The 27,833-nt window shown below is 30.9% G+C and overlaps 1 protein-coding gene across 1 annotated transcript in view; it reads right to left on the bottom strand.

Moving 5' to 3' along the window:
- Positions 1-27,833, bottom strand: part of LOC142318316 (lachesin-like) — a 470,857-nt gene that overhangs the window by 251,139 nt on the left and 191,885 nt on the right. The window contains exon 3 of the mRNA XM_075354889.1: positions 18,600-18,653. Within this exon, the coding sequence (XP_075211004.1) occupies positions 18,600-18,653 (54 nt within the window). The remainder of the gene's footprint in view (positions 1-18,599; positions 18,654-27,833) is intronic.

Below are 27,833 nucleotides of genomic sequence, written 5' to 3'. Positions count from 1 at the left end.
GGACGATCTTCCATTGACCATTTATACGGGGATTCCTAAATCGCCGAACGTTTCATGTTCGTGTAGATGATTCACTTTTAGACAGTGATGTCTTGGAAAATGGAGTATCTCAAGGTAGTGTGTTAAGTGCCACCTTGCTTTCTGAAGCCATAAACATCATTACCAACTGTGTACAGGCTCCTGTCTCATGTTCTCTATTCGTTGACGATTTTGTTATTTACATTGGGAGCCGTTCAACTCCCACCGCAGAGCGACTGCTACAGAACACTATATTTCCCCTTGAGGCTTGGTCCAGAACTACTGGTTTCATATTTTCATCCAACAAATCGAAATGTGTACTCTTTTATCGCCTACGAATCCCTTATATTCAGCAGGTTTTTCTGTACAGAGAGCTTATTGCTATCTCTCCTTACGTCAAGTTTCTAGGTTTGCTTTTTTATAGCAGTTTTATTTGGATCAAACATATAAAGGAATTAAGGACAAAATGTTTCAAAGTTTTAGATATGATGCGGGTCCTTAGCAACACCAACTGGGGAGCCGATCGGTCATGTATGTTTCGTTTTTACTATTCCCTTGTTCGTTCCCGTTTGGATTACGGTTGTGTCGTGCTTAAAATGCTGGACAAACCGTCAAACCGTGCTTAAAATGCTGGACGTGTACATCATGCTTTTCTTTGGATTGCCACAGGTGCGTTTAGATCAAGCCCTATCGTAAGCTTACTTGTAGACTGTGGCGAGCCATCGCTTTGGGATAGACAAGACCAGTTTTTGTTATTTTATTTTGCCCGTCTCAAAGGACTACCAAATCACCCGGCTTTTGACGCAGTTCTTAGGAATCCTAATTTTGAGGACCGTCCACGCTGTACTGGGCCTGTGAGTGTCCGTACCCGACGTCTGCTGCAGCATGTAAATGTTGACCCTCCCTCGTTCTTTCCACCATGTCCGTGCTCATATCCTCCGTGGAGAATAAACCTTGTAAATTTTACATTTGACCTTACAACATACGATAAACAATCAACACCACCTACTGTTTTCCGGCAAATGTTTCAGTGTATTCTCACCAATACGAACCCAGACGCGGTGATATACACTGATGGATCGAAACAAGATGATACCGTTGGTTGTGCTTTTGTTGTCAATGAAAAAACTTATATGTTTGGACTACTCGGTATTACGAGTGTGTTCACCGCTGAACTACTCGCTATAAATAAGGCTCTAAATATCATTAACCCTAAATATAGAAACATTCTTATTTGCAGTGACTCCCCAGCCACGTACGGATTCCAGGTAACGAACAAGGATATTATGCTGCCAAAGAAGCGTGTATTCAACCTCCTTTTACCACCCGAGTTATTACCTTTGATTTTATCAATCGTGTAAAACAATCACTGAGAGCAAGGTGGCAAAGTGACAGGGCGACTACCGTCGATAATAAACTCCGATGGATTAAAGATTCAGTGTTGCCATGGGACTCCTCTTGCAGAAAAACTCATCGTGAGGAAGTGGTCCTCTGCCGGTTACCGAGAGGACATACGAGCATCACACACGAGAACCTAATGTCAGGAGGACACGCACCCCTATGCACAAGATGCAGCTGCTGCATGACTGTGCACCACATTCTCATAGACTGCATATGTTATGCGGCATTGCGTCGTATGTTTAATCTACCTTGAAACATCCATCATATCTTATATAATAATAAAGACATTTTGGACCTGATGTTTCTGTTTTTGCATAGTACCAGGTTTATGCAAAAAATTTAATATTATATATATTTTTATGCTAGAAGAGTTTTTGATAATTTTTAACCTTTACTTTTAATTTTGATTTTTTTTGGTTTTATGTCTTTAATTTTATTATCCCAGAAGGGAGACTTCTGCACTACCTATCGGAATTAGGTAAGTTTTATATAGTTTCTTTATTGTATTATATTAATTTTTATATTTTAAAGACTTCGTCTGCGATATTAGTTTTGAGTTTTATTCCACTTTTTTGACTTTAGTTTTAATAAATTTTTTTAAAATGATTAAAATAATTTTACGCCTTATAAGTTTTATTATTTTGAAGCTATTTTACCCCTTTATTAATAAAAATTCTGGGCGATGATAACGCTTAGGCGTTATTCAACCCCCCCCAAAAAAAAATAAAAATAAAATAAATTATAAAAAAAAAATTATTGTAAGGTAGATTTTAAGAGATTTAAAGACTAAATTTTCTTATAATCTAGTTATTTTAATTTCATTTTTGTTATAAGGTTGTAGTGGGCTCAGTAAATACATCTACTTTTAATATTTTTATTCGCAATTTATTGAAAAAATTTCTTTTAGAAATCATACCTTATAAATGTTATTTTACATCAAGTAACAAGAATAATTTTAATTTTTTTCAAGTTTTATTGTAGTTTTAACTTGGAGAAGAGTTATTTACGTTGAAGTGCATACATTATAATAGAAATAATTGTACATTATTCGTTTAGTTAAAATTAAACTTATTTAAATATTGTAATCTAGTAAGGATTTACTATTGTAGATATGAGTGGTATTATATGTAAACTTCTGTAAGAGTCCTGTTGGATGAGACAAAACGTTTCATTCAAATATAACCATTCTTCCCACAAAACTTCATTACTCGAGAATTCCACAGATCAAAATTGTGGTGTACCTCACGATAGATTTCGGTAGTTAGTCCCTTTCCCAAATCCTATTACGTTTACTTAAAGTTATTTTTTTTAAATATTATTTAACGTTTTCAATTGAAAGATTATGAAAATTTTCCCTTTTCAATCGTGAAAAAATATAGTAATATAACTTTATTTTTTTTAAATGTAACTTAGTTGAGATGATAAAAGTGATAACAAATTTGTGTATTGCGATCACGTGTGAACGCACGCACACGAATACACACACGCCCACACATAAAATGGAAACTATTTTTAAACATCTTTTCTTTAAAGTTTTTAAAGAAAATTTTGGTTAGTTGTAGTGAATAAATTTTATCTACCATTTTTACTAGTCATGATGCGTTAATTGTTTGCCAATAAGTCCGGTAGAGTAAAATAAAGTTTTATCTCAAGGAAGATACAGAGAGCATTAGAAAAACGTATTTTTTTTTTTTTATAATTTTCTGTGAAAACTAACCTTTCATCATGTTTAATTTGTTCTGTGTAGGAAATATTTGTATAATAATTCAAAATTTACACTGTGCCTCTTTTATTTGAGATAGATGCTCTTGTTATCCAATTTTATGCAAAGAGACTGGATTTTAGTTGTTAGACAGAAAAAGAGATATGTATGATATTGTTAGAAAAATACATATTTAGGTGATTATATCTAACTTTTTGCTTTTAACTTAGACTTCTTAAAGTGATATCGTTTCGTTATTTTAGTTAATAATTTTTATTACCATTTGTCTTTTTAGAAAAATAAACTCTGGTATTTGTTTTTTTTAGAGATTAGAAAGTACCACTTGTTTATTTATTATGTTTTGGGTTTTGTTAGTGGTCTAACGGTAAAACTCGTCAATGGAAATTATTTAACAGCTGATTTTTTAAACTTAAAGTTCTGAGGTTTAATGTTTGGAAAAAGTCGGTTGCTTTCTTGCGGATTTGAATACTGGACAGTGGATACCGGTGTATTTTATGGGAAAAGTATCGCGACCACCACAGAGTTAAATAAATGATGTGGGATTTAATTAACCATATGTCTCAGGCATGGTTGGCGTGAGTCTGTACAAGACTACGTGTTATGTATGTCCACATATGTTATATATCCTTACAGCTGACATAGATGTCACGTCCTACCTCACTTATATGTCATACATAACATACTCATTTCATTGGGCCATGGGGAGTTACTTAAATAAAAAAATAAATAAATAAAAAAAAATACTTTTATTTTATTTTTTTATTTATTTTACTTATAACGTACTGAAAAAAATTGGAAACTCAGAAACATCTTTATGTATCCACAAAAGGTGTTGTATGGATTTGCAATTCCAATTAATTGATTACTTAATTCACTTTTTAGCTAAACTTAAAGAAAGACAGGCAAATCTTTTTCTCTGTGGCCAAAGTTTTATAAATATTTCAGTAATTTTTAACATAACGTATTTGTTTTTATATTTAATAATTTGCCTTTATCTAGACAAGGTCTAGCTTAACAATGAAATATGTATTTAATATCAGAAATAAAATGATTAAAATGGTTTTAAATTTATTTTTGTTTTGATGATATTAAAATAAACCCAAAAATACTATGCTACTATTTTCATTAGTACTGCTATTCCAACTACTACTACTAGTAGTAGTATTAGTACTCTTGAAATTTTTTTTTTACATCTTAAGGCAAAAATTTAAAATTATAAAAATTTTTTGATTAAAAATGATTAGAAAGGACAGTTCTACAAGAAAATTATAAAGCTATACTTAAGTAGCATAAAAAAAGGATATGCTATGATAATAATTACTCCTATTTCTTTCTTCTCGGCATTATATAATATATAGAGCCTATGTGTGTTTTTATATAACATATATATATTCAAATCTGCAATAAAACGTATCAATTCCTCATGCGTAGTTTTTATAATTACACTGCTATTAAGGTAAATTTGACGTCCAACATAAGTACGCTAATATTGTTTTTAGTTTTATCCCTTCTCTATTCCAAACTTGTTTAGTCGTGTATTATTTTAAAACTTGCATATCTCTTATGAACGTTATTCAAAGTAAAATTACAAACAAACAAACAAAAAAAAAATAATAATAGAAAAGCGATATTGGTCAAGAGAGGATTTCGACCGTGCGTTAGTTTTCAAGCCGAGTTAAGATCGTCACTTAGGGTTGTCGAGGAGGGTGGTAGATGGAAGGGAGGTTAGGGCTCTAGGGACATGAATAAAAGATGGCCATCGGAGTAAGCGAACCTGCCAGCCTCCTTCCATATCTTTCTGAATTTCTGATCACCGCAGCTCCAACTTTTCCTGATCGATAAGACTCAGATTTCCTTTAACTACAATTCCTAGCTCCGCACTCACCTGAACAAAGTCGCTTTTTAGTTTCTTTCTTTTTTCACATTTTTCCTTCGCTAAGCGTAGGATTTCAACGTTTACGTCTCTTTTACTGTACTATCATAGATCTGTTCGTGACCTTTATTTTCATTTTCTCTTTTTCCTTTTTACGAAGTTTTTTTTTATTTTTATTCAACGCCTATTTGCAATCATGCATAATGAAATAAACACGCATTTATAAAAAAGTATCACATGGATATTTAAATAGAAACTATATTTTAAACCATAGTTTAGGCTTAAACCAGATAGATCAACGAGTAATTTACTGTTTAAAAAAAATTATACATACATCAATATTAAAAAGTAACACGGATAGGGAACATCCTTGTCGGACTCCGTTTCTTATTACGGCTTCTTTCTTATGTGCTTCAATTATTAGTGTTGCTGTTTGATTCCTGTAAATGTTAGCAATTGTTCTTCTACCTCTATATTTGAACCCTAATTTTTTTTAAATGCTGAACTTTTATTCCAGTCTCTGTTATCGAATGCCTTTTCTAGGTCTATAAATGCTAAGTATGTTGGTTTGTTTTTCTTTAATCTTCCTCCTACTATTAATCTGAGCGTTAAAATTGCTCCCCTTATCCCTATAATTTCCTGAAACCAAATTGGTCTTTTCCTAACCCTTCTTCTACTCTCCTCTCAATTCTTCTGTACAGAATTTTAGTTAAGATTTTTAATGCCTGAGTAGTTAAGCTAACTATTCTGCATTTTTTACATTTATCTGCATCTGGTTTCTTTGGTATGATGATTATAACCCTCTTTTTGAAGTCTGACGGAAATTCTTCATTTTGGTAAATATTACACATCCCTTTGTGAGCCTTTCTAGGATTCAAATATTTTAATGCTCTCTTAAATTCAGATCTCAATATTGTTTCTCCCTTCATCCTCTTCGACTTCCTCTTCACCATTTTCTAATTCATTTCCCCCGTATAACTCTTCAATATATTCCACCCACCAATCGACCTTTCCTTTCGTACTATAAATAAGTGTACCATCTTTGTTTAACATATTATTAGATTTAATTTATGTACCCCAAAATTTTCTTTAACTTTGCTCAATCTCTTTTACCAATGTTCATTTCTCTTTCCACCTCTGAACATTTTTTTTAATCCACTCTTCTTTCGCTAGTTTGCACATTCTGTTTATAATATTTCTTAATTGTCAGTATTTTCTTTTACATTCTTCATCATTAATAGCATTTTTATATTTTCTACGTTCATCCATCAGCTGCAATATATCCTCTAAAATCCGTGGTTTTCTACCAGCTCTCTTTGTTCCTCCTAAGTTCGCTTCTGCTGATATAATAATTTCCTTTTTAAAATTCTCCCATTCTTCTTATACAGTTTCTACCTTATCTTTTTCACTCAGACATCTTGCGATGTCCACCAAAAAAATCTTCTTCACCTTCTCTTCTACAAGCTTCTCTAAATTCCACTGATTCATCTGACACCTTTTCTTCAGGATTTTAAACCCCAATCTACATTTCCTTATCGCTAAATTACGTTCGCTTTCAATGTCTGCACCAGGGTAAGCTTTGCAGTCGACGATTTCATTTATAAATCTATGCTTAAACATGATATAATCTATCTGATACCTTGCAGTATCACCTGGTTCTTTCCAAGTGTGTATTCTTCTATTATGATTTTTAAGCTGGGTGTTGGCAATTACTAAATTATACTTCATGCAAAACTTTATAAGTTGGTGCTCTCTTTCATTCCTTTTGCCCAGCCCGTATTCACCCACTATATTTCCTTCATTGCCTTTTCCAATTTTTGCAACCCAATCTCTAAATATTATTAAATTTTCATCCCCTTTTATGTGTTTAATTACTTCGTCAATTTCTTCGTATACACACTTTACATCAACATTATCGTGGGCGCTTGTAGTCATATAGACGTTAACAATCGTTGTCGGTTTAGGTTTTGATTCTATCCTTATTACAATGATTCTATCGCTATGTATTTTGAAATACTCTACTCTCTTCCCTTTCTTCTTGTTCATTATGAAACCTATTCCTGCCTATCCTTTATTTGAAGCTGAGTTAATTATTGTAAAATCTCTAGACCAAAAGTCGTTTTCCTCTTACCACCAAACCTCGCTACTTCCTACTTTATCTACATTTATCTTATCCATTTCCCTCTTTTAAGTTTTTTTACCTACCAACCGTTTTTAGACTTCTAACATTCCACGCTCCGACTCATAGAGTATCATTTTTTGATTTTCTAGTGTCCCCTTCCTTAGTTGTCCTCCAGGAAATCCGAACGGGAGACTAGTTTACCTCCGGAATGTTTTACCATGGAAGGCGTCTCCATCTTTGTTATGTGAAAATGCAGAGAGCTACATTTTTTTGGAAAAAAGCAGCTGTAGTTTTCCATTGCTTTCAGCTGCACCTTCGATCCAGCTACTCTGTATCATTGAGCACTCAAGTCCCCTCACTATCGGCAAAGTCTCATGATTTATAGAGTGAGATTTTAAGGTTAGAATTTGGGATTTGCTAGTAACGTATTACGAAGAAGATTAAGATTAGAAATGTCAAATGTGGTTGATGGAGTACTGCCTGATATATCAGATCAAAGAGCACATTGCACTTTAAATGAAAATTTCTTTTATCAAGAGGGTAATGTAAATGTAACACTGTATTTGGATCGTGATAAAAAGTTATTTATGCTTGAAATGGGGAGATAAAGATTGTTTTTATAAGTTTAAGTCCTAATTATTGTGAAAATTTTTATGTGGGAAAGTTTTCCTGGCTACCAGAATCTAGAAGACTTTACATGGTTGATGATTACCATATGTATCATTGGTGTTACACATGTTGTTGACAAAAGTTTATTTTCCTTTGATTGATTATTAAGTATTACCTTCAGGCTTATTGCCATCTAAATTAGAATGATGAATTTTGCCCATATGAAAGATTGTATTATAGTTTTTAGTACAAATCATATATAAAGTTTTTTGAGCAACACTCATTAATAGAATGGCCTTTATTTAAACAAATAGAACAACAATTATTATGCTTCAAAATTTTCCGAGTTCATAGATGGAAAAAATTAAAAACCCTTTACAATGTTGTAAATTACAAAATAAACATTGTTTAGACTTAAATTTTGATTAAAAACTGACATTATTTCTTTTATATAATTTGTTATGATTTAAAATAGAGCGTTTATTAACAGATATGATTCAATTGTTATTGTTATTGTTTTGTTTTCTGTTTTCACTTGCGTGTTTGAAGTGAATGCATTAATATTTTCTAGAATTTGTGGTCTGGAAGGAATAACTTCAATAAAGTCTTTAAAAGGGGAAAACCTTTGATTTAACAACTTTTCTTTCCATAATCTTGAGGTATTTTAGTCCAATTTTGATGTTCCAAATTGGATGGCAATAAATTCAAATGTGTTATAGGAAGTTGCATTGCTTTAAGCGAAATCACATATGATAAAATTTCTTTAATAAATTTGTATAAAGTATCTACGGGTTTTCTTTTTATAGAATCTGACCTTAAAATGCGCTCAGCATTGTGAATTCCAATTATATATTTATTATCAAATCGCGTTTTTAATAATTCTAGAAAATTAATATAATTTTCATTTGTTACTGACAGATTTTTAATGGTAGCTAAGGATTCATCCTTCAAAGGGGAATTTAACTAGTGTAATTTTTTAATATTAAATAAATCATCTCTATTACGTACTAAATCATTAAACATAATAAAATGGTGTTGCCACTCTAACACATTTACTCTAAATAAAGGTATATTAATTGTTGTAGTTTTGTTTGTTTAAATGTTGTATTTGAATTAAATTATTGAAAAGATGGTTTTTGACTATTATTTATTAAATTTTGCAAGTTGGACTCTATATTACACAAGTCTTCTTTGACTTGTATACGATCCGAAGCTAAAACCTCATCAAAATATTCCAATTCTATTTCTGATTGAGTGGTGTCATAATCTGCTTCGCAATTCAAGAAGATTACTTATTTTAATTAGTAAGGTGGGAATATCATCTTTTGAAGAATCATAAATGTGAATAAATATGCCAAACCCTTTTACTAACCCTCTTTGTCTGATTAATTTTTCCCTATCAAAAATAAATAATAGTAATAACTTAAATTAACAATGTGAATTATTAACAAAGTAAATTAAATATTTAATGAATTAAATGTTACTACATAAACGATGAGACAGTGCAGATTTAATGTAATAGTAAATAAAAAATATATTACGTAGATTTTGTAGATCAAATTGCTACGAGCCTTTTTATTGTAGTAATTTGTTAAACATTAAGATTATTGAAAATTTCAGATTATATTCGTGATTCTGGAAGATCAAGATGATGATTCTTCAAAATTTCACGTCTTATCAGTAGTTCTGGGAAACTAAATATGATGATTCTTCAAAGTTGCAGATTATATCTGGCCCGGAGGACCAAAATATGTCGAATAATACGCCACCTTGCTTCAATACCTCGGTTAGGTTTAATTATTCTAAATATTTTGTTATTCGCTGGTTCATTAAAATAAATGAAAGTCTATATATTTCGTTTATAATATAAATTATTTTTATTATGATCTTTGAACTTGTAATTCTTATATATAAAAAATTATTTTATTAATTAATTATACATTCGTAATAAACATGTTGAGTCTTTTAAGGATGGAACAAGACTGACTAACAATAACGTATGAGACAAATTCATTTAATAAGAGTAACAAAAAAGTGAGAATTTATAAAGAATAAGAAAAAAGCGAAATTTTTTTTACAAATAAAAAAGGAGAAAATGAGACCGAAGTCTTAAGTAGTTAAATTTGTAGATACAATTTTATTAATGCACTCAGATAATAATGAAATAAATCCATCTTTTGGAGGGATTGGTGTCCCATCAAAATCCAAACGTGATAATAGCTCTTTTCAAAGTTGTAAAACAAAAAGATGTATAAATATTGCAAAAATATTAATCGAAGAAGCACACCGAGATTGAGGTAGATTTCATGCATTCTACAATTGAAACAGAATTATGTAAAATTATTATACATATTCCAGAAATTTATGTTGGATTTCTTGATCGCCTTGCTTTAAATCTCCTTATATTATTAAACAGCACGATTTTTTTTTTAATTTTGTTGAAAATATGCGAATTTACAAACTAGTACGGTCAGGGAAAGTAGTAGTTGACCTCACTGTTAGCTGATATTAAACAAATAAATATAATAAAGTTAACATTTTGTACAAACTTAACTGTTGAAATGAAACATGGATACAACTGCTAGGAGGAATCAATTCAAACGTAAAATCATTTTCTTTTCATGAAATACGAGTTTTAAGTGTCATTTAAAAATAAATAATGAACATCTTTTGAATTTTCAACAATTGAAAATTTGGAACAACTGATCTGGACTACCTACAATTTTACTAACATAAATCATCATTAATTTAAAAAAAGAAAGAATTTAACTCAAAAATGAGAATTTAATCCAAATATCAACTTTTTTATTACTTTAATTGTTTTATTTATTTTTTTATATACATTGATTTATACTCTTTACTACTATGACTTTATAATAGCATACGTAAGTAGTAGTAAATAAACTTCATAGTTTATTTATTATTTGTGAATTGTTTCAATCATTCTCGAGAAGTTAGAGTTTCAAAAATTATGTTTATTAAATACCTTTAAAAGTACAATAGAAAACTGGCCTCCGGATAATTACATAGTGGTCATTCATCCTGATCGGACTCCACGTCACATGAGAGGCGTTATAATGCGCCGATGATCAATGAAGTTGCTGTTTTGGTTACTGGTGACCCATGCTCTTCACGAGACATAGTGTTACGGGCACATGATAATACGCTGAAACGCGTAGCCGATACTCATGAATTGTATGATGCTTTGCAGTACCCGTTAATTTTCAGTAAAGGTGAGCCAGGATATCATTTCAATATTCCAGTTATTAATCCAAAAACAAGACAGCCAGTTCCCAATAAAAACCTTTCCTGCACGGACTTTTATACGTATCACATGATGCTTCGAGAGCACGACTTCAATCTCCTTTCGCGGTCAAGGCAACTCTTTCATCACTTCTTGGTAGATATGTATATTATAGTAGTGAGCGAACGCCTTCGTTACATTTCTATAAACCTGAAACCGAAATTACGAGCTAAAAATTACATTCATCTACAAGATGCGATTAGCGCAGAGGTAATATTCGACCTAATGACATAGGCAAGATGGTTATTCTGCCTTCTACTTTTGTGTACAATCCCCGTTATCTGCATGAACACACTCAAGACGTTTTCGCTTATGTACGAACTTATGGCAGGCCTGACCTCTTTGTAACTTTTACCTGTAATCCTTCGTGGCAGGATGTAACTAAAGAGCTTATGTCCAGACAAAAAGCCACTGATAGACATAACACAGTTGCTCGTCTTTTAAAGGTTCACCGCGAGCAAAGTCGCGGGTAAAAGCTAGTTAGATGATAAATATGATTCGATGATTAATATTAGTAAACAATAGTACCATACAGATAATCCCCATGATGAACAGTGTGACGAAGTCGCTTGTAAGAATGAAACCACATACATATAGATAGATTTGGATTTTTTATATAGAAAACAAATTTGATTCACCGCTCAGTGAATAAGGATATAGGAAACCTCTTCAATTTTTACTTTTCCCTAGTAAAGATAACATGAGTTTCAAGTTATTTTTGAGAATTAGATACGGAATTATTGGAAATGACTAGGGATTTACGTTTGGTCATTTAGAGCGACTGCGGAGATAGCAATTACAAACCAACATGCATTTCATTCACTTCATTGATTTTAATAAGTTAAAATTATGCTTCTATACAAAGGTAAATATTATTATATTATTAAATATAATAATATTTAGCAGAGAGAGAGTCTGCTTTTCACTCAGGTACGAAATTTTTCACATATTATAAAATTCAATAGTGTCTGTCTATCCTACTGACTATGGGCGTCAGCCTATTTTTGCTATTGTGTAAATAAATCATAATACCGTAAGAGATTTAAAAAAATACTATTATTTTACATAATTAAATAATAAATGATTATATGCTTGTACAACGTAGGTTTCCCTTCAACCCGATTAATTTCTCATTCTATTCTCACTACAAGTCTATATGTTGGTGAAAATATTTTTTCCTTTTTGAATTTATTCGTTCATTTAACTAAGTATATCCAAATGTGGTATAGATTCGTCCACTTCTGTTTATTTTCTTAAAGTCCTACTTCGTTGAAACTGTTAACCGCGGCAGTTGATAGACCCCATAGAGATATTTCTCTCAAACTGCTCGGCCATCGCTGCCAGTCTGTCAATACTAACTAGGCCTGAAATTCGTCAGTATATGCAGTATAAATATATTCACAAATATTTACTAGAAAAATGGAGTTAAGCTTACCAACCATAGCCCCCGGTATATCGCAACATTGATTAATAATCACTTGAAAACTGATGACAAGATCTTGTGGAGGTTTTTTAGAGTGACCTTCTTTTGTCTTAACCTTAGTGGAGTTGAAATTGTCAACAAAATATTATGAAGCAGTGAAAGATAAAATTGAAGCAAAGAATTGAAGGAAAGATTATCGGTTACTTTAAACCAAGTTGCAAATTTTTTGTAATTATAAGGAGTAAATACGTATTCTGTCATTAAAACAGGAATGAAACAAAACCCCGACTATAGGAGACATAACAAACTAAAACACGAAAAAGAAAAGCATTATTTAATTAAAATGTTACACATGTAATCTCTAGTTACTTAAAATATCCGATTTTTTGTTTTTCAATTTTATAATTAGAGTTTGTGTACGTTTTTTATATTGTTTTTCCTTTGTAACATCTATTGATGAACTTTTGTGGATATACAAAAGTTTATATATATATAAATATAACTTTTGTACATTGATATTATTTTAAATCAAAATGTTAATAAATAGTACTTAATTGAAAATATAATATTTGTATGGAAAATAAAATTTCATTAAAAATACGTAAATTTTACATTTAATAACTTTGCTCAGTAGAAAAAAATATGCATTGAAAATTCATGTATTAAATCATTTAATTTTTGGGAAGCAGCATGGATCTCAGCACCTGAGGAGAGACATAAGGGCCGGGAGGGCTCAGACTACCGAGAGAGTTGTTAACTGATCTTGTTACTATGAAGTGATGCCTTAGGAGGAGATGGGAATGTTATAGGAGACCTGAAGGTAGTACAGCTTTGAATAGGGCTGCTCGTTCCTTGAAATGACTACAAAATTAATTTAAAAAATCAGGAGAAAGCTGAATCTAAAGAAAACTCCCGGATTTGATTCAGTTACAAAGTGATACTTATGTTACCACTTAAGGTTATCCTATATATAACCTACCACCTATTTAACAGCTTCCTTCATACAATGTACTTCCCGTCCGAAGGAAAAGTGTAGCAGGTAATAATGATTCCGAAGCCGGGTAGACCAATGTTCGATACGTCTTCATATAGAACTATTACCTATTCACTCTAATATCTTTGAAAGACTCTTCCTTCGAAGACTTTGGATTATTTTAGAGTGATAAAATGTTATTCCTGACCATTGGTTTTGCTTCCAAAGTGGCTATTTCACTACTGATCAAGCACGTAGCATTGTTAATTTTGGCAACAAGTGTTTGGAAGGGAAAAAACATTGTTCGGCAGAATGTTTGGATGTTCAGCAGGTCTTCGACAAAACCTGATTACGTGGTCTACATTATAAAATGAAAATAAGCTTGCATAAAGCATTTTACTAGATCCTGAGCAGGTAACTGGGATGTCGTTTTCATAGGTTAACTGTAATAAGGAGTTGTTTAAATTTTTTAACAATCTAGCGGATGTTCCTCAAGGCTCAGTTTAGAACCGATTTTGAAACCCATTTTCACTTCAGACCTTCCAACTTCAGACGACATCATAGCTGCTTAGTTTGCTGACTAACTGCAAGTCTTGGCGATCGACGACGATCCCCTTGAAACGTCTCTTCATTAAAACACCCATTCATTGAAACTCCCACATGGTCCGACAATGCGGCTCCCGCCACATTGACTCGCCGCTTTTGAGTCGCCAATTTTCCCTTGACAGAGGTCAGAGGTCACGGAACATAGAGATGTTCCGTGGTGTCCCGATCTCTTGCCCCCTAGAGCAGGGTAGTCAAGCTTAAAGCCCGCTCATTACCTGAAATTCCAATATGGCTGGGGATCCAGCAGAAGCTCACAATTGTATTACGTTAATTCGTTTGAGAAATAACACTTTTAATCTCACAAAGGTGTCTGGAGAACATCCTTAATCGTCTGTAAAGCACTCATCGAATCTGAGCAGACAAGCATGTGTCGAAATGTTTGGCTAATATACACATAAAAATATATTAATCAGAATATGATAATTCAATATTAGAACATTATGTTAGAAGTGGATATGTAATAAAAGATGAAAATCTTTAAATTCACAATAACTTACTCCAAAATAAAATAATTCACTATTCCAGGTCTACTAAAAAGTCATTATTTCATAATGTGGAAAAAATTCAATTATTTTGCAAAGAAAAAAGAATGAAAATTTTTCAAAACTTTTGTAGCAAATGGGAGATTGTAAAAATTTGATTTTAGAGGAAAATTAGAATCACGAATTTTTAAGCATCCAAATTTAATAAAGCAATGAAAATTCGAGACTGGTTTAATTTCAGTTATGTTGATGAGCGATAAAAAAACAATTATTTTATATTTAAAGAAATAAATTAACATTTTTTCAACATAAATTTAGTATCAAAATTATAGAAATCGCTAATTAAAAAATAAATTCATGTCATATTTTTTAAAATAATAAATTTTTTTTTATCCGTCAGCATTTAGAGTCGTTAATTAAGAATTGCTTCATTATGCTTACAGGAAGATTGTGAGATTTTCTTATTAAAATGTTGGTAAATGAATTAAATTTATGTTATTAAGGAAATCTTCTTTGTAAAAAATAAAATAAGATATTTCGTTCCTTTCATTTAGAAAAAAAATGTAGTGACTTAGAAAAGTGGAAAATAAGATTCTGTATGAGATGAGAGTATTATTAGAACGGTGAAATTCTTCTCTGGAAAAAGCAAGATCAAATGTAGCGGGAGGCTAATTACACAAAGAACACGTGCCATTTAATTAAAAGCTCATTGTTCTTTTAGGCTCGTCTTAGTTCAATCGTATTAAAACGTTATGTAAGAGTATATATCCCTTGACGGTGACTTGACGTAGAAACTGTTAATTTTTGGTTACGTAATGTAGTATGAAGCGCTAATCAACAACTGTTCCATGACGGTAAGAAAGGTAACGGTAAATATTAATTTTAATTATTCATATTATAATGCTTTAAAATTTATAGTATTTATATTCTTTTATTTAGTAACAATAAATACCATCTTTATAAAACAATCTTAAACTACAGAATTATAAAAATTCTATTTTATTTGTTACAACTAAACATAGAACTTTATTTTTACTTCCTTGTACGAAGTAAAGGAAGTATTGTGATCGCGGAAAATTACGGTTTTCAGATTTCAACGTTCATCCGTGAATCATCCCTGAATTCATTTTGACTAGTTTCGGCGTGACGTCTGTACATACGTATATACACGTATGTATCTCACATAACTCAAAAACGATTAGCCGTTGGATGTAGAAATTTTGGATTTAGGACTATTGTAACATCTAATTATGCAACTCTTCCTTTGATTGCAATCGACCGGTCCAAAATCAGCACAAAATCTAGGAGTTTTGGATTTTGACTTTTTCTTAACTGCAGTAATAAGCCCTCATTCAGCGATTTTCAACAATATATCATAAGTGGTGTTTATTTTCATTGGTTCCAGAGTTATAGCCAGAAAAAATTTTAATTAATGAAAAATTTTATCTTATAAGGGAAAGGTTCATTCCTTCCAATCAGGATTCATCTGTTTTTTTTACTTTTTTTTATTCATTTATATTGATTTATTATTAATTATTAACCTCTGATTGTAAAATAAATTTACAATAAGTAATAATCCAATAATAACAATAAAATATACATATATATATATATGTATATATGTATGAAAAAATATCAGAAGTTATTAATGAAGTAAAATTTTAAATGATACTTTTCATTTTAAAAAATGTGTATGTATAATTTAATAGGCATACAAGGAAGTCGTGTGGTGTCCAAATCAAATTTTTTTAATATATTCTGAATTTTGTTTTGTATATTCGAAATTTGTATTCGTACTAAAATTATGTTTGTACTTCATTAAATGAACTATGAACCTTGTTGAACAATTATTTACATTTAACTTTAATATGAACAATTGTAAACTTCATAAATAAATGTTTAGTGATACATACCACCCGTCTTTATTAATGTCATAACGAATGGAAAATGTTTTCCATTTTCCTTTTTCATCTACCTAATTCTCGTCTAGTCATATATTCGATTTGTTTGTATCGTTATCCTATCGACAAAATTTACTGATACATTTCGAATTCATTGTGTGTATGAGTAGTAAATGACTAGAGATTAGGTAATTCCGAAGTTTGCATAGCAGCTCCAAAAAGAATATGGCATGCTATACTTACTGAAAAACCTATTTAATAACGTGTTTTCACTCTTTATTTTATTCTTTTCTTGTTAACCAAGTCAAATAAACTGTGCATATCAGCATGCTAAGATGGCTAAAATGTAGGTTGCTTAAAGCTTTTCAAATGAACCTTCAGTATATGCACCAGAGGAGTTATATTATACGAGTAATAATTTTTATTATTCTTAGAAATTGGAACTGGTAAGTATCCGCCAATGCCAAAAAAGAATACGTAACATGTTAAAGTACTCATTTGTATTAGGCGTCAAATGTTTACTTTTAATTGATTTAATTATATTTTATTTATTCTTATTTACTACTTTAATTGTATACTCCATTATTGTAATCAAAATTTTATTAATAGATTGTATGAACCTTCTATTTCTCAGTTTTGCTTCTAATTGAGCAGTTTTGTTTAAATCTCCAAAGATGGTTAAATGAATTTGAAAAATTTTTATTTAAATATACTAAAAGACGTATACATGTTTTATTAGATGTATTTTGAAAAAAATAAATTTTTGCACCAGGAAAATAATTCTCTTTGAGTTAGGTTACTTAAATGTCTAGAATATACAAATTATAAACTTAATGTGAACTTTCCTTCATTTATTATTTTTTCAAGGTAATTTATAATTTTTCTCCTATGAAACTATACGATCTTTTTAGATAATTAATTCTTATAGATTTATATCATATGTCAAATGAGGATGATTTTATTTTTAAAAATAAAAAAAAACATTCGTGAAATATTTGGAAAGTCATTTGATAATGACTTACCAAATATTTCACGAATGTTTTATGGCTTTACATTTGTCATTCACGTAACTAAGATTCGTTTAGAGTATTTAATAATTAATATACGTAGCTGTAATTTGTATACCTACCTACTTTATTAGATGTATAGTTTTTTCATTTATTATGATTATTCTTTAATCTTATGAAACTAATCTATGAAACTTCATAATATTACTTTTACAAATTACTATTAAAAATCAGCAAATTTTAAGTTAAATTCTGAATTATTATTAGAATTGAAAGGATCTAACAAAATATCGTAACTAAATCCCATAATCAGTTTTATCATTCAACGAAACAGATACTTTTTACTCAAACGTCTTGCAGCTTAATATTATGATGCATAAACTAAATTTCTTTTAGATCTACTCAGTTTTTTCTTTCTCCAATATACTTACAGGAAAAGTAGGACAACATGCACAAGGTTTTATGATTGCAAACATACGAGTTAACTGTAGAATCATAAACAGTTCGTTATATTGACATCATTAAAAAAAGATTTTTTGATCCTAATCCTGTCTTCCCTAAAAAATATTTTACTTATAATAAAATTTCTTTAAAAAAATAAAAAACTAATTTTAATTAATTAGTCTTTTTTAAATCTTATGAGGAATTTAACATTCGTTTCAAAACAAAACTTAGTTCCTACGTTGCCTTTTCAGTATGCTAAGTATTTCAGTGGTTATTCTTTTTTGGGGAAAATTTGATCAGATGGGGTTTGTTTTTGCATCTAAACTGCAATGAATTGGCCGTTATCGTATTCGTATTCATACATATCGGCTTATATTCAACCACTTGGAACAGAACGAGTTTGCTATCTTGTAAAATATCAAGTGAAATGGGAGAATGTTTTTTTCATTCGAAAAGGCCAGACGCGGACATTAAATATTAAGCGTTCTGGGGAATAGGTATTGAAATACCCATACAGAAAGAAGCAGTCTTTTTTTTTTACAAATATAAAATATTAATAAAAAATGTACTAAACAAGTTATACGATAAATTTTTTTTCTCTTTTGTCTTATAAATAAATATATACTTCTCGCTTCATATTTTACATTTAAACAAAGAAAATACATTTTTTCATGTTTAAAACACTTAATGAAAATGATAATAATTTTACATACCGTTGTTGAATTCTTCTACTGTTTTTACTGGTTCCAGATTCCTAGCTCTTCTTCCTATAAAGATTAAAAAAATAATTCTGAATACCTATGATTAAACAAGATTTTATAAAAGTTGCAAACTTGCTCTAAAATAAATTTTTATATTTTTTAATTGTATATAATTACACTTAGTTATCCCAATATTGTACACGTACGTGTTTATACATTGATTAATGTTTTTATATAAAGATAAATAAAACAATTTAAATAATTACTCGTAAGGTAGGGAAAGCATTTTTACTTTCTTCTACGAAGTAAAGGAAGTATTGTGAGCACGAAACATTTCGGTTTTTAGATTTCAACGGAAATATCTATTTGTCAATTCCTGGATCCACTTTGACTAGGTTCGGCGTGACGTCTGTACGTACGTACGTATATATCTGGTATAACTGAAAAACGATTAGTTGTAGGATGTTGAATTTTGGATTTAGGACTGCTGTAACATCTAGTTGTGCACCTCCCCTTTTGATTGCAATCGACTAGATCAAAAGTGTCCAAAAAAGCCCAAAATCCAAAAAAATGTGGATATTAGACTCTTTCTTAACTGCAGTAATAAGCCGTCATTAAAGCTTTTCATGATATAAGTTATACCCCAATCGAATTTTAATAATGAAATATTTGGATCTTACAAATTTGGATCTTACATCCTCTATGAATCATGAGACCTTGCCGTTGGTGAGGGGGCTTGAGTGCTCAGGGATACAGAGTAGCTGGACCGAAGGTGCAACCATATCGGAGAGGTATCTGTTGAGAGCCAGACTAAGGAATGATTCCTGAAAGAGGGCAGCAGCTCTTTCAGTAGTTGTTAGGGGCGTGAGTCAGGATGACTTAAACGGCCGTATCAACATCACTCAGTCCTCTGAGTACTGCGCAGCTGAAAGCAATGGAAAACTACAGCTGCTTTTTTTCCAAGAAAATGTGGCTCTCTGCATTTTCACATAGCAATAATGGAGGCGCCTTCCTTGGTAAAATATTCCGGAGGTAAAATAGTCCCCCGTTCGGATCTCCGGGTGGGGACTACTAAGGAAGGGGTCACCAGAAAATTAAAAAATAACATTCTACGAGTCGGAGCGTGGAATGTTAGAAGCTTGAAAAAGGTTGGTAGGCTAGAAAATTTAAAAAGGGAAATGGGTAGGACAAATGTGGATATAGTAGGAATTAGTAAGGTTCGGTGGGAAGAGGAAGGCGACTTTTGGTCAGGTGATTTTAGAGTAATTAACTCAGCGTCAAATAATGGGCAGGCAGGAGTAGGTTTCGTGATGAACAAGAAGATAGGGAGGAGAGTGGAGTATTTCAAAACGCATAGCGATAGAATCATTGTAATAAGGATAAAATCAAAACCTAAACCGACAACGATTGTTAACGTCTATATGCCTACAAGCGCCCATGATGATGATGAGGTAGAGTGTGTATACGAAGAGATTGATGAAGCAATTAAACACGTAAAATGAGATGAAAATTTAATAATAGTTGTAGATTGGAATGCAAGCATTGGAAAAGGCAAGGAAGGAAATATAGTGGGTGAATACGGGCTGGGCAAAAGGAATGAAAGAGGGGACCGACTTATAGAATTTTGCACGAAGTATAATTTAGTAATTGCCAACACCCAATTTAAAAATCATAATAGAAGAATATACACTTGGAAAAAGCCAGGCGATACTGGAAGGTATCAGATAGATTATATCATGGTTAAGCAAAGATTTAGAAATCAACTCGTTGACTGCAAAACTTACCCTGGAGCAGACATTGATAGCGACCATAATTTGGTGATAATGAAATGTAGATTGGGGTTTAAAAACCTGAAGAAAAAGTGTCAGATGAATCGGTGGAATTTAGAGAAGCTTGAGGAAGAGGAGGTAAAGAAGATTTTTGAGGACATCGCAAGAGGTCTGAGTAATAAAGATAAGGTAGAAAATGTAGAAGAAGAATGGGAGAATGTTAAAAAGGAAATTCTTAAATCAGCAGAAGCAAACTTAGGCGGAATAAAGAGAACTGGTAGAAAACCTTGGGTTTCAGACGATATATTGCAGCTGATGGATGAACGTAGAAAATATAAGAATGCTAGTGATGAAGAAAGTAAAAGGAACTATCGGCAATTAAGAAATGCTATAAACAGGAAGTGCAAACTGGCGAAAGAAGAGTGGATTAAAGAAAAGTGTTCAGAAGTGGAAAGAGAAATGAACATTGGTAAAATAGACGGAGCATACAGGAAAGTTAAGGAAAATTTTGGGGTACATAAATTAAAATCTAATAATGTGTTAAACAAAGATGGTACACCTATATATAATACGAAAGGTAAAGTCGATAGATGGGTGGAATATATTGAAGAGTTATACGGAGGAAATGAATTAGAAAATGGTTTTATAGAGGAAGAAGAGGAAGTTGAGGAGGATGAAATGGGAGAAACAATACTGAGATCTGAATTTAAGAGAGCATTAAAAGATTTAAATGGCAGAAAGGCTCCTGAAATAGACGGAATACCTGTAGAATTACTGCGCAGTGCAGGTGAGGAAGCGATTGATAGATTATACAAACTGGTGTGTAATATTTATGAAAATGGGGAATTTCCATCAGACTTCAAAAAAAGTGTTATAGTTATGATACCAAAGAAAGCAGGGGCAGATAAATGTGAAGAATACAGAACAATTAGTTTAACTAGTCATGCATCAAAAATCTTAACTAGAATTTTATACAGAAGAATTGAGATGAGAGTGGAAGAAGTGTTAGCAGAAGACCAATTTGGTTTCAGGAAAAGTATAGAGACAAGGGAAGCAATTTTAGGCCTCAGATTAATAGTAGAAGGAAGATTAAAGAAAAACAAACCAACATACTTGGCGTTTATAGACCTAGAAAAGGCTTTCGATAACGTAGACTGGAATAAAATGTTCAGCATTTTAAAAAAATTAGGGTTCAAATACAGAGATAGAAGAACAATTGCTAACATGTACAGGAACCAAACAGCAACAATAACAATTGAAGAACATAAGAAAGAAGCCCTAATAAGAAAGGGAGTCCGACAAGGATGTTCCCTATCTCCGTTACTTTTTAATCTTTACATGGAACTAGCAGTTAATGATGTTAAAGAACAATTTAGATTCGGAGTAACAGTACAAGGTGAAAAGATAAAGATGCTACGATTTGCTGATGATATAGTAATTCTAGCCGAGAGTAAAAAGGATTTAGAAGAAACAGTGAACGGCATAGATGAAGTCCTACGCAAGAACTATCACATGAAAATAAACAAGAACAAAACAAAAGTAATGAAATGTAGTAGAAATAACAAAGATGGACCGCTGAATGTGAAAATAGGAGGAGAAAAGATTATGGAGGTAGAAGAATTTTTGTTATTTGGGAAGTAAAATTACTAAAGATGGACGAAGCAGGAGCGATATAAAATGCCGAATAGCACAAGCTAAACGAGCCTTCAGTAAGAAATATAATTTGTTTACATCAAAAATTAATTTAAATGTCAGGAAAAGATTTTTGAAAGTGTATGTTTGGAGTATCGCTTTATATGGAAGTGAAACTTGGACAATCGGAGTATCTGAGAAGAAAAGATTAGAAGCTTTTGAAATGTGGTGCTATAGGAGAATGTTAAAAATCAGATGGGTGGATAACGTGACAAATGAAGAGGTATTGCGGCAAACAGATGAAGAAAGAAGCATTTGGAAAAATATAGTTAAAAGAAGAGACAGACTTATAGGCCACATACTAAGGCATCCTGGAATAATCGCTTTAATATTGGAAGGACAGGTAGAAGGGAAAAATTGTGTAGGCAGGCCACGTTTGGAGTACGTAAAACAAATTGTTGGGGATGTAGGATGTAGAGGGTATACTGAAATGAAACGACTAGCACTAGATAGGGAATCTTGGAGAGCTGCATCAAACCAGTCAAATGACTGAAGACAAAAAAAAAAAAATTGGATCTTACAGGGGGAAAGCACATCGGTTCATATCCGACATCATCTCCTTTTTTTTAACTTTTTTTTTTTTAATTTACATATGTTGATTTATTAATAATTATTAACCTCTGATTGTAAAAATATGTTTACAATAAATAATAATTCAATAATAAAAATAAAAATAAAATATGAAAAAATATAGAAGATATTAATGAAAGAAAATTTTATGTTCTTTTCATTTTTAAAAAAAAAAAAATGTTTATATGTAATTTAATAGGCTAAAAAGGAAGTCATGTGGTGTCCACATCTCAAATTTTTGATAAAACCAAGCTGTTGTAACTTATTTCAGTGCCTATATTTCCTTTATCATATTTCAGGAAAACTTTATCATATTTCACATATGCAGTTTACGGAATTTCATTGTAAATATTAAAAAAAATTGTCTACATAGCTTTCATTATTTATTTTGATACTGTAGTTTTAACTGAGTCTCATTGTAAATATAAATAACTTTACAGGCAAAAAGAAGTTATTGTAGTTTGAATAAAAAGAGAAACATTTTCAATAGCACTTAACAGGAGAGAAAGGAGTTCGATCTACAACGTGTAAAATGATTTTAATATTACATTGGTCTCAATATCTATGAAAGTTTTATCACAACCGGATTTGCTAATGTAAACGTAATATCATAAAAATAAAGATCAATATAAATAACTTCTTCAATACGACTTACTGCGACATCTTTATGTACAAAAAAACAGAGTAGTTTATTTCAAATTTAATATTTTATGGGAAGTGAAATAAAAGAGCTAATACTTGTGTAATAAAAAATAATCAAGAGGAAACAAAAACAAAATTATACATTAATATTATTAATTATTTAAACTTTAAAACATGCGAAGACAAACAAAATTTGTCTCTACTCCATTTTATATTTGACAAAAATCTACTTATTATTTTCAAAATTAAAAAGTTATAATTTAATAATAGTTGATTGACCAGAATAATGTTTAACAATTGTCACTGGCAGATAGACAAAAATGGTAGTGTTCTTTGAACTACTATTTTTTTTTTTTTTTTTTTAATTAGTAATTAAAATATAATAATATGTGATTTGTCTATTAGACTTCGATGATTACAAAAGTCTATGTTTTCCTTATTACGTTCCGTATGAGATAAAGATATTGTAAAAGAGTTACGGTGTTGAAAACTGGTGCCCTGTTTTTTAGAATGTGTTAAATAATTTTAAGAGCAATACTGCTAGTCTGAAATGTGTGCCCTGTACAGTTAAGTTATACTGAAGTAAACGTTTATCGGTTTAGAATACAAACTAGCATACCACAATTATATTTTATTTTATTTGGATAAAATTAAAATAAATTTATGTAAAAAGGAAACGGTAGACATAAACTAGATGGTGATTATAATATTGATTATTGAAAATAATTGGGAGTGTGATCATATAATTTTTAAACTAATTACAATATTCATTTAATTAATTAGTTTTAAAAAAAAATTTAACTGGTCGATTATCTACAGGCTAGAAAAAAGCGAGTCCGAAATATTATTAGTATTGTAGTAGTTTGGTGATTTGTGATTAGTTACTAATTACTAATGATTATAAGAAAAACGAAATAAATAACTGAAAGTAATTATACATGTCTGAAAAAATTTTTTAATTTTAATTAATGTAGGGTTTAATATAGTAACTTACTAGTAAAGTCAGTTATTTTTACACGGATTTGAATACTAGATCGTGGATACCGGTGTTCTTTGGTGGTTGGGTTTCAATTAACCACACATCTCAGGAATGGTCGAACTGAGAATGTACAAGACTACACACTTCATTTGCACTCATACATATCATCTTCATTCATCCTCTGAAGAATTATCTAAACGGTAGTTACCGGGGGCTAAACAGGAAAAAGATAGAAAAAGAAAGAAAGAAAGAATATAGTAACTTAAAAAACAGCTTTCTAAACAAACTTTACATCGACTTTACGATTGAAAAATAGCAACTGAAGCAGATTTAAATGCATCATAACTCTTATATTAATACTTGTAATTTGTGAACTACTTTTATAAACGTTCAATACTCGTCATCGCAAACTACTACCATCTCATGAAGGACAACACAACGAAAACTGTCTTCTACCCAGATTGAATAATAGATTCGTGATCGTATCTAGTTAGGAAATGTTTGAAAGTTTGTTTGTCATCACCATAAAAGAGCTTAAGAGTACATTATACCAAATAAATTACCAACAAAAATAATTATATTGTACTGGCACTATGTAAATTATATTTAAATATGACTTAATAGAATTTTTCTTTTTAAATAACACTTAAATGAAGACAAAGTCTATATGCATACATATATATATATTGCGCATGTTTTCAAAAATTTTTGCAGGTAAAACCAGTTTCCTTAAAACTATTTAAAATATTTACTTTGTAACCTATCAAAAATGCAAAAATGATATATTTGAGGTGATAAAAACCTACTTGTTTGGATAAGATTGAATGTACTGAATAAAAGGTTTTGTTTCTTCTGTCCTTTAATACAAGAAACATACGCTATATTGTATAAGACAAATTGAAGGAATGGAAAGAGATTAGTTGTGGACTGATAGGTCAATACCGGTCTATTCGTTAAACAAATTCTGTAGAAAAGTCTCATTAATTATTATGATCTGATTAATCTATTAATATTTTACTTCTCAGTAGAAAAGTTCCTTAATACTTAAAAACTACATAGTCCTCTTGACATTTATCCAAGGGAGAGATATTTCTGAATTAGGAATTGATTGTCGCTTTGTATCATACCTAAAAATTGAATGTATGAGTTACTCAGGTTACTGAAGGTAAAAATCACATTTTACCTTAATTATGACCATTGATTTAACCATAGTTCGAGGTGTACATTTATAATTCTGGAGACGTACAAACAAATTCTTTTATTATTAGTAATTCTTATTTTGTCTTAAATAAATCGAGTCTAGCAAATTACACAAATAAAATTATGATTGTTTCATTATAACAAGATATTTACAGCTGCCTTCCATGGCTGAGTAGGTAGCTTCTCGACATTTCGTGCGTAGGTCAAGGGTTTGATCCTGTTCAGGCGTAACATGATCATACGCTATCAGAATCCTCTGGGATAATGATCATAGCTGTTGATGCCTACTATTTCATGCAAAAAGAAACTTTAATCTGAATTTTAAATGAATACTTCCCGTGAACTTTGAGAGTTTAGATTTGGCTCACTTAACTAAAATGTTACTTGCACCTTACAAATATGGAATATGAATGAATTTTAACCTATAATATTAACAGAAATTATTATTTTTTAAATAGATAACCGAATTAATAGTCTTAAAAATTACGTTTTAAGACCAATTTTCCTTTTTAATGATCGTGGATGTATCCGGGTTGAAAAATATATATTTAAATTTATACTTTTCTTATTTAATTCCCTTATAAAGAAAATCGAATTTTAAATAAATAAATAGAAAAAAAATTATAAATATGTGACCTGCATTAAAAGAGTGATTTTCTACTCGCTTCATATTAAAATATTTCATAACTGAAAAATTGAACCAAATGTTTGGTTATTGTAGAATTCATTTGGTTAAAAATTGAATAATTATTTATAAATTTAAAAAAAAATCTTAAATATTTTATTTGAAAATACTTTTATTTAAAAATTGTTCATATAATGTTATCCCACCTGACGTAACAATACCCGTATAACTTACGTGTATATTTCTGTGAACGTGTTTTGGCAAAAAGTTAAACTAAGTCTGCTAGAAAAAGAAAAAAAGAGTAAATTCAATGAAATGAAAGAGTAAGAGAAAGCCACACTGGTAGGCAATGAACAACAGTCCGCAGCACTGTAACAGTAGCAGTGGATAGTGGAGGTTAATGAACAAATGTTGCAGGTCCAGCCCAGTTGGTCGAGATGTATGGAGCACGGTCCATGTACTCTCAACTCCTCTAATACGCCAATAAATTGTCCTTCTCATAACAACTGCCGTGCTTCATTTCTGTCTCTACAAAATTCTTTTAATTTAAAGTTTAAAAGTGTATCATTTTAACAAATTTTTATGTAAGCGTCAAGTTTTTATGTAACATTAATAAAACATATATTTAAACTTTGCTTATGTATGTATATGTATAAAAATTTAAAAAATAAGAAATTCTATTTATTGATAGCGCGATTAAAGTATTAACTTGATTTTACACTAAAATTCAATATCAAAAATCTAAAATAATTAGCTAGAATATTCACAAAAATTGCTAACAAAATAAACTGCTAACCTGAGTTAATTATTAATATATTTCTGAAAATTTAAAATTTTAAAATGTTAATTTTTTTGTAATTAATTACAAAAAATAATCTAATTTTTTTTTTTCTATTTTCACTCTATTAATTGATTTAAATCAGTTTATGAATTACATAACATTTAGCCCTTTAACATAACACTAAAATTATTTTCTAATCCACAGAACACACTGAACTAAATTCTTGTTTAAAAAATCAACTTTCTTAACAAAGAGTTGGTAATAGATAAATATTTGGAATAATCAGCTGTAAGCTGATTAAGTGATCAATAAAAGTAATACACATATTTTTTTGTTTCCTAACATGTAATACATGATTTTATTCAGTTTTTTGATACTAAAAACTAATATGAACTCTGAATCTTTCTATCACCCACCATTTTAAAAAAAAATTAAATTTTAATTAAAGATTTTCGTGATATGTTGAAACGTGGTATGTTGAAATTTCTCTTCAAAGGTGGTGACAAGAATCCCATTGTAAGTTTCTCTTACCGTTCTCTGATTCTCTTGGCTGTAGTAGGTAGGGTTTTCGAGAAGGTCTTGTACCTCCGCATTAACAGTAAGTTAACTCCTTACCATATGCTGATGGGCGACCAGTATGGTTTCCGCCCCGGTAAGGGCACAGAGGACGCGCTTCTTAGGTTCATGGATTTGGCTTCGGCCAGGGAGTGCAAGTATGTACTCGGAGTCTTTTTGTACATATCCGGGGCCTTAAACAACTTGTGGTGGCCCTCTGCTTTGTTTAAACTGCAGCAGCGTGGTTGAACGCTAAATGAGATAAGAACTCTCTCGAGTTACTTCAGCGACAGAACTGTCGAACTTCGTGACGGCAGTTTGGTGGTAGGGAAGACCCTATCTAAATGTTGTCCACAGGGTAGTGTTCTAGATCCACTCATCTGAGTTGTTGAGTTCAACTCTTTCATGCAATTGCTGATGATGCCCAGCGGCT

The sequence above is a fragment of the Lycorma delicatula genome, chromosome 1 (genome assembly GCF_047948215.1).
Source record: "Lycorma delicatula isolate Av1 chromosome 1, ASM4794821v1, whole genome shotgun sequence".
NCBI lineage: Eukaryota > Metazoa > Arthropoda > Insecta > Hemiptera > Fulgoridae > Lycorma > Lycorma delicatula.
This window is presented reverse-complemented; position numbering and strand designations above follow the sequence as displayed.